The sequence below is a fragment of the Acomys minous genome, assembly GCF_964271855.1.
Source record: "Acomys minous genome assembly, chromosome: 12".
NCBI lineage: Eukaryota > Metazoa > Chordata > Mammalia > Rodentia > Muridae > Acomys > Acomys minous.
Window position 1 is genome coordinate 89540167 of NC_140493.1, and position 15395 is coordinate 89555561.

Consider the following 15395-nt stretch of genomic DNA (forward strand, 5'->3'; position numbering starts at 1 on the left):
AAAAACAAGCAAGTAAACAAGAAAGAAAGGTCTTTGGTTCAATCCACAGAACCACTAAATAAATTACTTGTAAAAACTAAATTCATAAAAATTAAAATTAAAGAATTCAGCCTAAAGAGATTGCTTAGCAGTTACGAGCATTGACTGCCTTCCTTCCAGAAGACCTGGGTTTCATTCCCATTACCCACATAGTAGCTCACAACCATTGAGCAACTCTAGTTCCAAGGGATCGATGCTTTTTCCAGACTTCACAGTTACCATGCACACGCACAGTGCACAGACATACATGCAGAGAAACACCTATCCACATGAAATTTTTTTAAAAATTACAATATAAAAGTTATTAACTATGGGTCATGGATATCGATTTTGTCCAGCTAAGACTGCATAGTGATACCCCTGACTCAGGAGGAAACAAAAAGACTTTCTGCATGCCCATTGACTGTCCTGGAACTCACTATGTAGAGTAGCTAGCCTCAAATTCAGAAGAGCTGCCTGCCTCTGCCTCCCAAGTGCTGAGGTCAAAGGCGTGTGCCCACGCCACTGGCAGCCTCCTGAAGTCTAACAGTGAGAGCCTCAGGGAAAAGCATCAGCCAGCAGTCTGCATTCAGTGTAAGCGTTAATGAGCACAACAGTTTTGAGACATGAAATCTTCACACGGTCTGGCTAGGTCGCCTCAGTGGGCTCCGACTCCTGGCACCTTCTCTCTCCATCTAAGGACATGGATTGCAGGTATGGATTGCACACCACACTTGGCTGCGCAAGGATTTCTAATAGCTTACCTGTTCAGCTTCCACATAAATGAGAGGGAATCCCATTTGTTTGGTCCAGGTATTCATCACAGCTGCTATAGGTTTACCACTGGCATTTTCCAAACTTTCCCAGAGATCCTCTAGAAGGTAAATGAAAATAATAACCAGAAAAAATGTTTGTTTACTTCCTATATTGGAAAACTCATTTAAGTCTTAACATTGCAGAGCTTAGCAACTATGAAGTGCATCACACAGTGCCTCCAACAAACCCTCACCCACAATGCTACAACAAAGTAAATGCTACTACAAAGTCGGCTCCAGGGACGCAGAGAAGTGTTTCCCACAGCAGCATGAGGTCCCGAGTTGACATCCCCAGCACCCACATGAAAACTGGGAATATGAGCTGGGTGTGGCAGTGCATGTGGGAGGCAGGGGCACAAGGATCTACCTAACTGTGAGGCCAGCCCGGTCTACACAGTGAGTTCCAGGATAGCTAGGACTACATAAAAAAACCCTATTTCCAAAAATAAATAAGTAAGTACCAGCAGTATGTTCAGTAAGTTCTAAAACAGAAAAGCGCAAAAGGATAAGGAGATGACACTGGAAACATAGGCAAGGACTGTACAGTGCCCAGGGCAGTGTGGCTGACACACAGGTGTGGACTCCAACACGAGTGACATGCAACAGAGAGTAACACAGCACTTGTGAGAAGCTGCCTTAGCTCAAAAGATGGAACAGAGCAAGGCTTCAAGTACTGGGTGTGTGGACAATCACAAAATTCTAACAGAGGGATCATAAAGTCATGAATTAAGGAAAGAACAGTGAGGAAAGACAGGGCACTAGAATTTCTGTAAGAGGATGAAGACCATTCCTGGTAGCACATGATATGGGAATGCCAATTATTTTGCATAAATAGTGGGAATAAAAACATTAAATAGCCAGATGGCAGTTGCACGCCTTTAAACCCAGCACTCAGGAGGCAAAGATGAGCAGATCTCTGGGAGTCCCAGGACAGCCAGGACTACACAGAGAAACCCTGTCTTGGAAACAAAGACCACCCCTAGCCCCCATTAAATAGTAGATTTTGCTGCTCCAAGTGTAGTGATGTCTTTTTTCCCCCCTCCGAGACAGATTTCTCTTGTGTAGCCTTGGCTGTCCTAGACTCATTTTGTAGACCAGGTTGGACTTGAACTGACAGCGATCTGCCTGCCTCTGCCTCCCAAATGCTGGGATTAAAGGCGTGCGACACCACGCCTGGCCTTGTTGCTGATGTCTTAATACACTAGATCTGTAAATGACTCATCATAAACGACCATTCAGTGTAGATTGACATTTTATCTCCAGTAACCACTGTCTGGTACTGGGGAATCACACCCAAGGGCCTTTATCTGCACTTCTATTTCAAGCTATTGAGTATTACCTTTGAGGGCAAGGAATAGCTCAATATGGCAGAGCTGTGTCTTACGTGCATGAGGCCCTATGTTTGATCTCTAGCATGATAAAAAGAGGAAAGCAAAGATGGAGATAAAATTAATAAATCTAAAGATTACCTGTGGCTGCATTCTTCTGTTGGAACTTGGTTAAATACATGTTCATTCCTTTCTTAAAGTCCTGAAAAAATATAATTTTAAAATCAAGTGAGTCTGACCTCAGAATTTATAGCAGACACACACATTAGTCAAAAGTAAATGTACTCAAGTACTGAAGTACCAGATATTCTGAAAAGCATGTGTACTTTTGAAGCCCACTACATTTTATCTAAGAGTAACTACCCCTTGCCTCCCACTTTTGCTTTTTCTAAATGCAGTACCTTATCTTTGCCAGGATGGTGGTTTGAGAATGATCCCTATAGGCTCATGTGTTTGCTTTTATTTGTTTATTTTTTAGACAGGGTTTCTTGGCTGTCCTCAAATTCACAGAGACCAGCCTGCCTCTGCCTCCCTAAGTAATATGTCTGGGAAGGATTTAGATGTTGTGGCCGTTTTTTTTGTTTTGTTTTGTTTTTTTGAGACAGGGCTTCTCTGTTTAGCCTTGGCTGTCCTGGACTCCCTTTGTAGACCAGGCTGGCTTCGAACTCACAGGGATCCACCTGCCTCTGCCTCCTGTGCTGGGATTAAAGGCGTGCGCCACCACACCTTGCAGGAGCTGTGTGGCCTTTGTTAGGAGGTGTGTCACTAGGGGCAGCCTTTGTTAGGAGGTGTGTCACTAGGGACAGCCTTTGTTAGGAGGTGTGTCACTAGGGGCAGCCTTTGTGAGGAGGTGTGTCACTAGGGGCAGCCTTTGTGAGGAGGTGTGTCACTAGGGGCAGCCTTTGTGAGGAAGTGTGTCACTAGGGGCAGCCTTTGTGAGGAGGTGTGTCACTAGGGGCAGCCTTTGTGAGGAAGTGTGTCACTAGGGGCAGCCTTTGTGAGGAGGTGTGTCACTAGGGGCAGCCTTTGTGAGGAGGTGTGTCACTAGGGGCAGCCTTTGTGAGGAAGTGTGTCACTAGGGGCAGCCTTTGTAGGAGGTGTGTCACTAGGGGCAGCCTTTGTGAGGAGGTGTGTCACTAGGGGCAGCCTTTGTGAGGAAGTGTGTCACTAGGGGCAGCCTTTGAGGTTTCAAAAGATTCCTGTAATTCCCATTTGGCCCTCTCTGCCTAATGGCTGTGTCTCAATAGCTCTTAGCCAGCAGTGGTGGCACATACCTTTAACCATAAGTGTCTATAATCCCAGCACTTGGGAGGCAAGCCTGGTCTAGAGTGAGTTTCAGGATAGCCAGGGCTACACAGAGAACCATGTCTCAAAAACAAACAACAAAAAACCAAAATGAGACTTCTTAGCCACTGCCATAGTGCCATGCCTGCCTGTCACATGTTCCCCCATAATGGTGATGGGTTCTTATCATTTTGGAACTATAAATCACATTCAGTGCGTCTTCCTAGAAGTTGTCTTGGACACGGTATTTTGTTACATCAACAGGAAATTAACTACTTTGTGTGTTACTTTGTGTGGCCCTGACTGGCCTGGAACTTACTGTGTAGAACTCACAGAGATCCACCTGCCTCTGCCTCCTTAGTGCTGGGATTACATGCCCAACAGCTTTTAAGTTTTATACCAGGCTCCTATTCTTAGTTTTGTTTTGTTTTTTCAATACAGAGCTGGCCTGGAACTCAAATCTGTAAACCATGTTGGCCTGGAACTCAGAGATCTGCCTGCCTTTGTCGATCCTTAGATTAAATGTGTGCATCATCACCTGGCTACCTTCCAATTCCCACAAAAATACTAACTTATATACCATTCATTCTTCTAGGAAACTCTAATAACCAATATAAAAAAGAAACAAGTAAACTAAAAATTAGACCAAAAATTTTCTGTTCATGCTTTATAGGATTAGAATTATAATAATATAATAATTACTACTATTACCTTATCGCCGACGTAGTCGTGCAGCATCCGGATAACAGACGCGCCTTTGCTGTATGATATAGCATCAAATATCTCATCGACCTCAGACGGGTGGCCCACACTGACCTGGCAGACAGTGTGATTCAGGGTTATGACAGGAAGCAGATAGCCTGCAACACTGAATTACATAGAAAGCTTTCTAGGAAACCCCTTCTAACTCATGACAGTCTTCTGCCTTTAACTCACTCATTCATAAAAGTACATGACAATCCTCAAAAAATTAAGAGTGAAGAACCTAAGTAAAACAGGATAGGATAATACCTGATGTATCAGAGCCTAGGTTCTCTCCTTTGAGGAAAGGCAACCTATTAAACCTCCGTTTATTGCCATGCCTGGTGGCCAAAACTTGTAATCCCAGCACTCAGGAGGCAGAGGCAGGCAGATCTCTGTGAGTTCAGGTCCAGTCTGGTCTACAAAGCCCAGTCCAGGACAGTCAGGGCTACATAGCAAAATCCTGACTGGAAAAGCCAAAAACAGAAGAAAACAACAACAACAACAACAACAAAGATCCATTTATTTTTTAGTGTGTCTGGAAATATTAAGATGAAAATAATCTTGCACTAGTTATAACAGTTTATAAGAGCAGTTTTCAACCTATGGGTCACAACGCCTTTAGGAACTGAATGACCCTTTCTTAGAGGTCAAATATCAGATATCCTGCATATCAGATGTTTATATTATAGTTCATAATGGTAGCAAAATTATAGTTATGAAGTCAAAATGAAATAACGTTATGGTCAGGGCTCCCCACAAGCTAAGGAACTGTATTAAAGGGTCACAGTGTCAGGAAGGTTTGCAACTACTTGTTAAGAACAATGGTTAAACACAAAGCAGGATTATAACTTCAGTTCTTTATAAACTATGACAGCCGCCTACGGGATGGAGCCATGAAGAGACTGGGAAACATCAAGATAAACAAAGTGGGCCTAGAGACAATTTACAAGTACTGAGCCCATGGAATGACACTGTTTCTGAGCAAACTTTTCCCCTCCTAAGATTCGGAATTTTGGGAGAGAATCCCGTTTGATCTGCAGGCAGTATTTTGACAATCAGTCAACATTACAAGACTAAGCCCACTCATGGCACTGGGAAAGTGCTAGAGCCCAAAAGGAAGAAAGCAAAAGTAGAAGTGAGAGCCAGTAATCTGGGGACAGATTATAAATACGAGGTTTAAACTACCCACCTGACTGCTTATGACATGACTCTCACAGAACGTTCTGCCCAGTACGCCCACTGCCTGTGCAACCGGCTTTCCATCAAGATCAAGGACAGTTACACAACGCCTCCCAAACCCATGGAGCGATGTGGATACTGGACTATGGCACAAAATGGCCCTGGACTCAGTCCTTACCATACACGAGTGGAAGGTCAGGTCAGTGGGGTGAGTACTGTGTTTGCAGAGATTTTCTTGAAAATACTCCAAAGCAACCTTCCAGAAGGAGTGAGGTTGTCAGTAAGGGAGCACACTGACGATGACCTCAAGGGAAGGTGCAGAGCTCGGCCAGAACTGAAGAACTGTTGGCCAAGTTGAGCTAAACACTGCAAGCCTTTCATGTCATGGTCGGTCTCAGAGAAGCTCTTCCTGTATGACCAGAGCTAAGGAGAATGAATGCTCACACCGGAAATGCCTCCTGTGTCTGTGACATGCTGTGCTTGCCAGTTACCACCTATGTGAACAAAACCCAGGTGTTCTCACCTAATAAAAATCTGTTGTTGCCACTCTTTAAAAAAAAAAAAAAGCCACATAGGTACAGGGGCATATGCCTAGCTCTCAGGAAGAGGAAGGAAACAGAGAATATTACCCACATCTTTAAGGCCAGACTAGTGGACGAGGTGAGTTTTAGGTTAGTCAGGGTCACATAACAAAATCTTATCTCAAAAAACAGCAATCAGGGCTTATGAATTGGCTCAGTGGGCAAAAGAGTTGGCCACAAAAACCTGACAACTTGAGCTAAATCCTCTAAGCCTCTAGTGGAAGGAGAGAAAGACAATGCTTAACAGTTGTCCTCTGGTATCCACAGACTGTGGCTTGTACTCCACCCACATATAAAAATTATAAGTACGATAAAGCTGGCCATGGCAGCACATGCCTATAATCCCAGTACTTGGAAGGGAGAAGCAGGTAGCTGAGTTGGGGGCTAGCTCAGTCTGCAGAGCAAAGATAGCCAAGGCTACACAGTGATACCCTGTCTCACCCCCTCCCCCGCCAAAAAAGGCAAAACACAAAAATGTTAAAACCTAATCTATTGCCAGGCATGATAATACACATCTTCAATCCCAGCACTCATATAGGCAAAGGAAGGAGGATCTGTGTGAATTTGAGGCCAGCCTGGTCTACAAAGAGTCCAGGACAACCAGGGCTACACAGGGAAACCCTGTCTTGGAAAAACCAAACTAAAAAAAGAGGTAAGGACCACCAAGAACTAGACACATGCAGAGGAGTGATGACGACACTGAACTAGGTCCAGAATTGTTGGAACCAGTGACAGTGTTGCTCAATAAGCTGGTTTCCTCATACTAGTCAAACAACAACAACAACAACAAACAAACAAAAAACAAAACCACATAGTTCCTGCCTCTACAAAGACAATTTCTTTATGTTCCCCACCTTAAAAAGAAAGGTTATTTAAGAACTTAGTCTTATCAGGATCAAGCATGGAAATATAAAAATAAATAAATAAATCAGCCATGCAGCCTTCTTTTCAGTTCAGAATCTCAAGCATCTTGAGACATAGTAAATTACTTATTTCACTGAAATGGTTAGAAAGTATAGCTCACTTCAATCGGATGGCTGTTATCTAAAGCGTCAAGTTCCTGGGCACGTGTATAATCTGCAGAAACAAACTGAGTCCAGATATCATACTCTGGGAAGCAGTGGTCCACACAGAGATACTCGATCCAGGATGCAAAGCCTTCGTTCAACCAGAGGTGAGTCCACCACTCCTAAGAAAGAAAAAGGTAGAAACAAATGAAGGAAGCAAGATGAAAGCCCATTACTTGAAAAGCATTTCTCCCTTCTATCATACTTCAAAATTTATAATTTAATAAACTAAAATTCAATGGAAAACGATTTGTAAAGAACTCATATTTAAGAAAAAAGGGATCCAACCAGTAACACCATGGCTAAGTAAGTTCCTGCGGGCAGGAGGGAGGAGAAGCCTTACATGCACAGAAAGGAAACGGCACATTAGCAGGGACAAGACCAGATATAAAGGCCTCTGAGCCAACTATGGCGGTATATCCTTTTTTTTTTTTTAAACATTTTATTTATTTTCTTCAAATTATGCAAATTCATGTATACTGGCCTTTTGCCTGTGTGTGTCTACGTGAAGGTGTCTGGAACTAGAATAACAGACAGCTGGGAGCTGCCAGTGAGCACTGGGAACTGAATCGGGGTCCCCTGAGTGAGCAGCCAGCACTGTAACCCCCAGCCATGCCTCCATCCCCTGTAGGGGACACTCTTAGAATCTCAGAACGTGGGAGGATGAAGTAGGAGGATTAATAATTTGAGTTACAAAGTAAAACCATGTTACCTGGCCCTGTCACAAAGAAAAAAAGTTTTGGCTGGGCGGTGGTGGTGCACGCCTTTAATCCTGGGAAGCAAAGGCAGGCAGATCTCTGTGAGTTCGATGCCAACCTGGTCTATAAAGGGAGTCCAGGACAGCCAAGGCTACACAGAGAAACCCTGCGACAGCCCCTTCCCAAATAAATAAATAAATAAACAGACAAGAAAGAAAGAAAGAAAGAAAGAAAGAAAGAAAGGAAGGAAGGAAGGAAGGAAGGGAAAAGGTTTTGGGTAGGCATGTGGCACACACCTTAATGCCAATACTTAAGAGGCAGAGACAGGTGGTCTCTAGAAATTTTGGGCCACTGGGTCCACACAGCAAGTTCCAGGTTAGCCAGGGCTACACAATGAGACCCTGTCTCAAAAAAGACCAAACCAAAAAATAAAAAAATAAAAAATAAAAAGGAGTTCACTAAAGAACGAGAGTCTCCATCTCCTCCCTCCCGCTCAGCAACAACAGTGTCCTAAGTCCAGGCCACAGGCGCCGGGCTGGGCAGCGTACCAGAGGACTGCTTGCCCAAGAATTGCTCTTAAAAAGCCAAACCAAACCACAGCTATCAGGGCCAAATAAGAAACATGGAAATTATTCACACATGACTAGGAGAAACACTGATTTTGGTTTCTAGTTCTAAATAAATATAAGGATTATGTAAAATTTAACAGAAACATCATGCTGGGAGTAGCTGAAAAAGAAATGGCATTTAAACATTTTTTTGAAACAGAAAATTTACATCTGTTATTGAGGACGCACAGTGAGCCAAATGAACCAAGGATAAAATGGGTAACAAATACTACTTGGAGGGAAGGAAAGGTCCCAGTTTCCCACTGCAATGACAATGTACAGAAGTTAACAGCCACACTGGTCTAGAAATAGTAACCCTTTCTATTCTATTTGTACAGGGACAACACTGTTAACTATGTGACTGTGTGTTCGAGCACAGAAACTAATAAAGAATGAAAGAAAAAATGGGTGACATGAAAAATTTAGGAACTAGCTTTTTTTTTTTTAGCACAGATCAGTCTAATTTTCATTGAAGTTGATTAAATCTCTTAATTATATGAATCCAAAACAAAACCCAGACACTTTTTTGCTAAAGGGCACTCACACAATAGAGGGCGTCAGTTAGGCGTCAGTGAGCCCCACTGAGGTAAGCTGCTCAAAGCTACTGACACTGACCCTCTGGAGTGCCACGCTGTGAGACAACTGGCATCTAATCAAGACAGTTACATAAGCTCAGTAAAAAGCTGTTTCAAAACAATAGCCATGGATTTCTTCTGCTAAAATGTACTGCTGGTAATAAATCAACAATTTTTCTTACAGTTGAGCAAAAAGAGTTGTTAGGAATAGCAGAGTCGCTGATTAAAGGAAAATACCAAGCCAGGTGTGGCAATCCACGCCTATGATTTCAGCACGCGAAGGCAGAGGCAGGAGGATCTCTGTGAGTTCAGGGCCAGACTGAGTTGACATAGTGAATTCCAGGACAGCCAGGACTATATAGTTTTGTTTCAAGAAAAACTAAGCAAAAACAGGGGCAGTGGTGGCATATGCCTTGGGAGGCAGAGGTAGGCAACCAAAAACCAAACCAAACAAACAAAAACAGAAAGAGAGGATACAATTTTTACACATATTAGAACGCAAGCAGTAACTCATATAGTTCCAATGAAGTTATTTTAAAAATATTAAACATTTAACCTATATGAAAAGCTTTAAGCATCCAAAAAAATGTGAAAGAGCTTATTTTCAGAGATTGACTTTCTTTAGAAATACTCTCAGCTAGGTTACAGTTGAAACACAACCTACTTGCTTGCTCATTTCTAAGACTTAACCAACATCCAAGCCAGGCTCTGCTCGCTGGCAGCCTACGGTCCGATGGAGGGATCTGTGAGTTTCCCCTCTAGTTCATTCACTGCACACGTACCTGTCTAATTCACTTATTAAACTCTGCATCTCAAAAGCACTAACATAATTGACTCCCACATATAGAAGTTTACTTATAGTAAAAGTAAGATATCAGGATTAGCAGGTACAAAATACAGATGGTAACTGAAAACTCCCAATTATATAGTTGGAATTTTAGCATGACTTTTTTTTTTTAAAGATTTATTTATTATTTACACAGCATGTACACCTGCATGCCAGAGAGGCCACCAGATCTCACTACATATGGTTGTGAGCCACCATGTGGTTGCTGGGAACTGAACTCAGGACCTTTGGAAGAACAGACAGTGCTCTTAACCTCTGAGCCATCTCTCCACTCCCCTAGCATGACTTTATTCTGTAGATTAAAAAAAAAAAAGTATATTACATCAAAGGTTTTATTTTTTAATTTATTTATCTTATCTGAGGTGACTGCAATAATGATCTATATAACCACTTTAATAAATTTTGTGTGTGTGTGTTTAAGTTTTTCGAGACAGGGTTTCTCTGTGTTAGCCTTGGCTGTCCTAAACTCGCCTTGTAGACCAGGCTAGCCTTGAACTCGAATCGATCTGCCTGCCTGTGCCTCCCGAGTGCTGCCACCACGTCTGGCTAAGTTTTGTGTCTATACATTTCAATTGGCCAGCTGTACAACAAAGGTACCGCAGGGAACTAGAGTCAGCTTGGAATCTCATTACACAATTCATTCCTCCTAGTGTAAGAATTTTTCTCTCACCCAAATTAGCATCTTAACAATTCCTATTTGCCAACAAATTATAGGAATTTACAAAGTATTTCCTGTTAACCAAACACGGTCTCCTTCTCTTCTCATAACCCTCCCTTCCCTCACCTCCTCTACATGCCGAGGAACCTAACCAAGGGCCTTACCCATGCTGGGCAAGGGTCTAACCACTGAGCTAGACACTGGTAAATACAACAACCATTTCTACAGCCTTACAAAACAGACCTTTTATAAGAAAATGTTTCTTTTTTGAAACAGAGTATCTCTGTTTAGCCCTCACTAGCTTTGAACTTATTCTGTAGTCGAGGCTGGCCTCAGACCTGCCTCTGACTCCCACCACTGAAGCACGTAAAAGAAAATGTCTTTTTTGGGGGGCACAATATCATTGCCAAATTTTAAATACTGTGGCCAAAATAACGTGCAGCAGGACATAGATGGATATATTTGAGCACTTAAAAATATTAAATACCATAGTAACAAGATTTCCAAACCATTGATGGGCGAGTTCATGTCCCACAACTAGAGCAACCCATTGGCGTGATGAAGAGCAGGAGTTTTTTGGATCAATGAGCAATGCAGTCTCCCTGTGTTTGAAAATAAAATAAAATAAAATGGTAAAAGCATTTCAATAAAAGCAGCATACAGAAGTGAAGGAGGCTCAGGCAATAAGTCAGATGGCTTTATGTTAGGCTTCAGCAATACCACGTAAACATTTCCTCAGCACAGGTAAGGTAAATGGGGTCCAGGAAGACTGCAGACTACTTTGGTAGACTTTGTACAACAGAAAATCAAAGACATCCAAGCTTATCAGTGTGCTGTCTGCTGACTAGGAAGACTGCTACTATCAGAGAAGACACAGCGAGCAGCAGAGGAAGACAGTCTCAAGTCCCGATAAGGGCACGAGCAGGCTATGCAAAGCTCAGGTCATCTAAAGGCAACTGAAAGTGGAAGGAAAAACTGTTTACAGACTCAGCCTCAGAAATTATGCAACCCACATGTTTGTGCTGTGCTGACAGACATGTAAAACTCTGCCTAGAAAATGCAGACTCAGGGAGGCTCTTAAAGTTGGGCAACAGCTGTGTAACTGCTGGGAAGGAACCGCACTGAATGTGACTCAGCCAACAACACAGCTAAAAACGCTGTCAGTGCCAAACGCTCCCTTCAAAACTACTGCTCCTCAGATGGTAGCACCAGAGAGGGAAGTCCATCTGCATGCTTCAAACACGCATGAAACTCAGGAGAGGTGGAAAATTTTACCCCAGAGTGTAAAGCAAAAGCCACTCAGCTGTGAACAGGAGTCAAGCCCTTAGGAAAGCAGTGGTTGGAAAGAAGGCGGTGACGTGTCATTAACATACCTATAAGTAACAAGGCCCCAGTTCTCCATGGCACCTTCATAAAATAAATATAAACATTTATTGATACATATGCATACTTTTCCTCAAAAATCACAAAATTCAAATAAAGTCATACAATCCAGCAATAAAATGAAATTTACTTTACCAGCTGCAAAGTCAGCAATAGCAATGAGATCAATTTTAGGCAGAGGATAAGGAACATTGAAGTAGTCTTTATAAAAAGGCAAGGTTTTAGCAGCAACCTATAAAGAACAAACAAACACGTTCTATGAATACTTTATTAGGAGTAGCACAGAACTCCACAAAGGAAAGCTGTTTTAAACAAAGTATCATGAGCTTCTAGAGACTAGTCCCAGGAAGCCTACATCCTTGGAAGACTGTGTTGGCCACAAGTTTTGGATCCCTGGTCAAAGCCTAACCCCTTTATAAGTTGATACAAACAATATAACTATGTATTTTCATGGTGCTCCATGGAAAAACAACAATCTGTTTTTATACTCCCCCGCCCCTCCCTCCCTGTTATCCAGAGCCAGAGGTCTGAACCCATGACTTCAAACTGCAAAACAGAATGCTACCACTACCCCACCGCGGCTTCGGTGTTTTCTGGATCACTGCCTAATAAAATGTTAATGCAATTAAGGTTGGCATATCCAAAATTCTAATGAAAGTATCAAAACAACTTTCCAATTAAATCACAAGTAACTGTACTAGTAAATTATCAGTAATGTAAATTCCCCAACCTGGAGGTATGGACTGTTGGAACAATCCTCTTCAATGACATTTACCTCTAGCGCAAATTTTCCTTGCTCTGCTTTGCCAACAGGGGTGTACACACGGACACACACCCCATCTTTTGACCTTGTTTCTACAAAGTCGTATTCACCCACAACAAATGCCACCAGATACGTAGACATAACAGGTGTTCGGGCAAACTTCACTTCCACTAAATTTTCATCATCAGGATATGGTTTCCTGTCAATTACATTCTTAAGGAAAAAGTAAAAACAAGAAAAATTTAACAAGATTTATATTGGTATTTTAGAGTGAATACTAGACAAAAACTATTGGCTTAAATATTTTCCCTTTACCTTCCTTAGAATGACTTATTTTAATCCCAGTTCATCAGTGTTTTGGTTTGGTTTGGTTTTTGGTTTTCCAAGACAGAGTTTCTCTGTATAGCCCTGGCTGTCCTCAAACTCACAGAGATCCCCCTGCCTCTGCCTCCCTATGCTGGGATTAAAGGCGTGCACCACCACGCCCGGTTCTCATCGGTGATTTTTGAGACAGGGTTTCTCTGCGTAGACTTGGCTGGCCTGGACTCACGAGGCTGGCCTCGAACTCAGAGATCCACCTGCTTCTGGCCCGCAAAGGCGTGTGCCACCATGCTGGGCCTCATTAGTGTTTTTATATAATGAAGCTATTTCCTCTTAGGTGAAAAATGATCTGATAAGGTTCTTTTCCATCTGTGGGGTGGTGGTAGCACACACCTTTAGAGTTCCAGCACTCCAAAGGCAGAGGCAGGTGGATCTCTGAGGACAGCCCTGGCTACAAAGAGAAACCCTATCTTGAAAACAAACAAGTTTTTTTTTCCCTGCTTTTGAGACAAGGTCTCCGGATGTGCCCTTGGTTGGCTGGGATCTTGCTACACAGATCAGGCTGGCTTCTGACTCATAGAGACCCACACTGCTGAGATCAAAGGCATGTACTACCTTGCTTGGTTTTTGATAAAGTCTCACACTAAGAACTGGAAGCAAAGTGCTAAAACTCTTAAGGACTTACTTTTTAAAAAGGAGCCAATTTTTCTTTAAAAGCTTACATGGTACACACTGGAATTTTTCTTTTCAGGTTTTTGTTTTGATTTGGTTTTCTGTTTTTTGAGACAGAGTTTCTCTATGTTATCTTGGCTATCCTGGACTCACTTTGTAAACCAGGCTAGCCTCGAACTCACAACGATCCATCTGCCTCTGCCTCCTGAGTGCTAGGATTGAAGGAGCATGCCACCACCCCCCGTCTCAGTTCTGTTTTTTGACTCAGGGTCTTACTATATAGCTCTGGCTGGCATTGAATTCACAAAGATCCACCTGCCTCTGCCTCCTAGGTGCTGGGATTAAAGGCATGCACCAGTATGCCTAGGCCATCATAGAGATGTTAAAAGCAAAAACAAGCAAACAAAACCCCTCAATATCTTTCAAATGAAAATAAGAAGCTGGGAGTGGTGGCTCACCCTTTAATCCCAGCACTCAGGAGGCAGAGGCAGGCTGGTCAATGTGAGTTCAAGGCCAGCCTGGTCTACAAAGCGAGTCCAAGACAGCCAAGGCTACACAGAGAATCCCTGTCTCGAAAAACCAAAAGAAAAATAAGGACAGGAGAAAATGAATCGATAATAAAAGTGTTATGGAATCCTCCACCTTAAAGTGTATTAACTTCTAGATCTCAAATACCCTTTGTACCAAGGGTCTGGATTTCACTGTGTAACAGCCCTGGGTGTCCTGGAACTCACTTTGTAGACCAGGGAAGCCTTGAATTCACATAGATCCGCCTGCCTCTGCCTCCTGAGTGCTAGGATTAAAGGCGTGCACCACCATGGCCTGATTTAAGAAACAGATCCCAAATTCACTCACACTAAAATGTAAATGAATGTTCCATTTAGTGTTATTAGTCTCCTTTCTAGGAATGTTTGAGAAGAGAATGGTATTTCCTATGAAATTCTTTCACCAATAAGTAGGCAAAAAGGAGATGTTTTTGTTTGTTCATTTTTGGCTTTTAATCCAGCTTTTAGCTCAACTGGCCTAACACTCATTATGTTGTGTGGGCTAGTCTTGAACTCGCAATAATCTTTCTGCTTTAGTTGCTCATTTGCTGGGATTAGAGGCATGATTCACTGAGCATAGAAAGCTAGTGGCTAAACCAGGCTCAAACCGAGCTCAAACGCTGGGATTATGGGTAAGAGCCACCATGCCTGGCTTGAAACTCTCTCTCTAAAAACCTAGAGAAAGGGGGGGGGGGGAGGGAGGGAGGGAGGGAGGGAGAAGCAAGCTAGCCAGCGGCTATTAGACATCCAGAGACAGAGTCAGAGACTCCGGTTATTCTCAGTCTTAGACAATACAGTTTAAGCAATGAAAGCTTCTTGTGCTTATGAATGAGATCAATAACAACAGTAAAGAGAGCATATTTGAAAATATAATCAGCCAAAAACCTAAATATACTTTTTAGGTCAGTCATCACTTCTATGATTTAATGAGAAAGCCAACACACTTTCTGTTTTGTTTTGTTTTTCTGTGTAACTGTCCTACTGAAAATAAAGGAAACAATAAAGATGTTTCTATTATGCATTAAGCACTACGATAAGTGGTTCATGGCATCCTATTTAATCAACAAAGCAAATTATTAAAAGTTTATTAGTTCATACATACCATGTTTGATAAAGCCACTCTGTCTTTAGGAACAACCAGGGAGATATCAAAAGTTGCTTTGATAGCAGGCTCATCCCAACAAGGAAAAGCCCTCCGTGCATCAGTAGCCTTAAGGGGGGAAAAATATACATATATATATAAGCTTATAAATATTATTAAGTTAACCTCAGAGGCTATTTCATGAAATCACTGCCATTTTGTTATCAT

The 15395-nt window shown here is 42.4% G+C and overlaps 1 protein-coding gene and 1 pseudogene across 3 annotated transcripts in view; one reads left to right on the top strand and one right to left on the bottom strand.

Annotated features, from left to right (window-relative positions):
• Window positions 1-15395, bottom strand: part of NPEPPS (aminopeptidase puromycin sensitive) — an 80977-nt gene that overhangs the window by 25001 nt on the left and 40581 nt on the right. For both annotated transcript variants that reach the window (XM_084748734.1, XM_084748735.1), the window contains 9 exons: window positions 15189-15296; window positions 12561-12761; window positions 11921-12017; window positions 11776-11809; window positions 10890-11004; window positions 6974-7138; window positions 4157-4261; window positions 2303-2363; window positions 783-892 (listed from right to left, as the gene is read on the bottom strand). In XM_084748734.1, the coding sequence (XP_084604860.1) occupies window positions 783-892; window positions 2303-2363; window positions 4157-4261; window positions 6974-7138; window positions 10890-11004; window positions 11776-11809; window positions 11921-12017; window positions 12561-12761; window positions 15189-15296 (996 nt within the window). The remainder of the gene's footprint in view (window positions 1-782; window positions 893-2302; window positions 2364-4156; window positions 4262-6973; window positions 7139-10889; window positions 11005-11775; window positions 11810-11920; window positions 12018-12560; window positions 12762-15188; window positions 15297-15395) is intronic.
• Window positions 5061-6965, top strand: LOC311578706 (large ribosomal subunit protein mL48-like; annotated as a pseudogene). The gene has a single exon. The product of its transcript is annotated as a large ribosomal subunit protein mL48-like (transcript).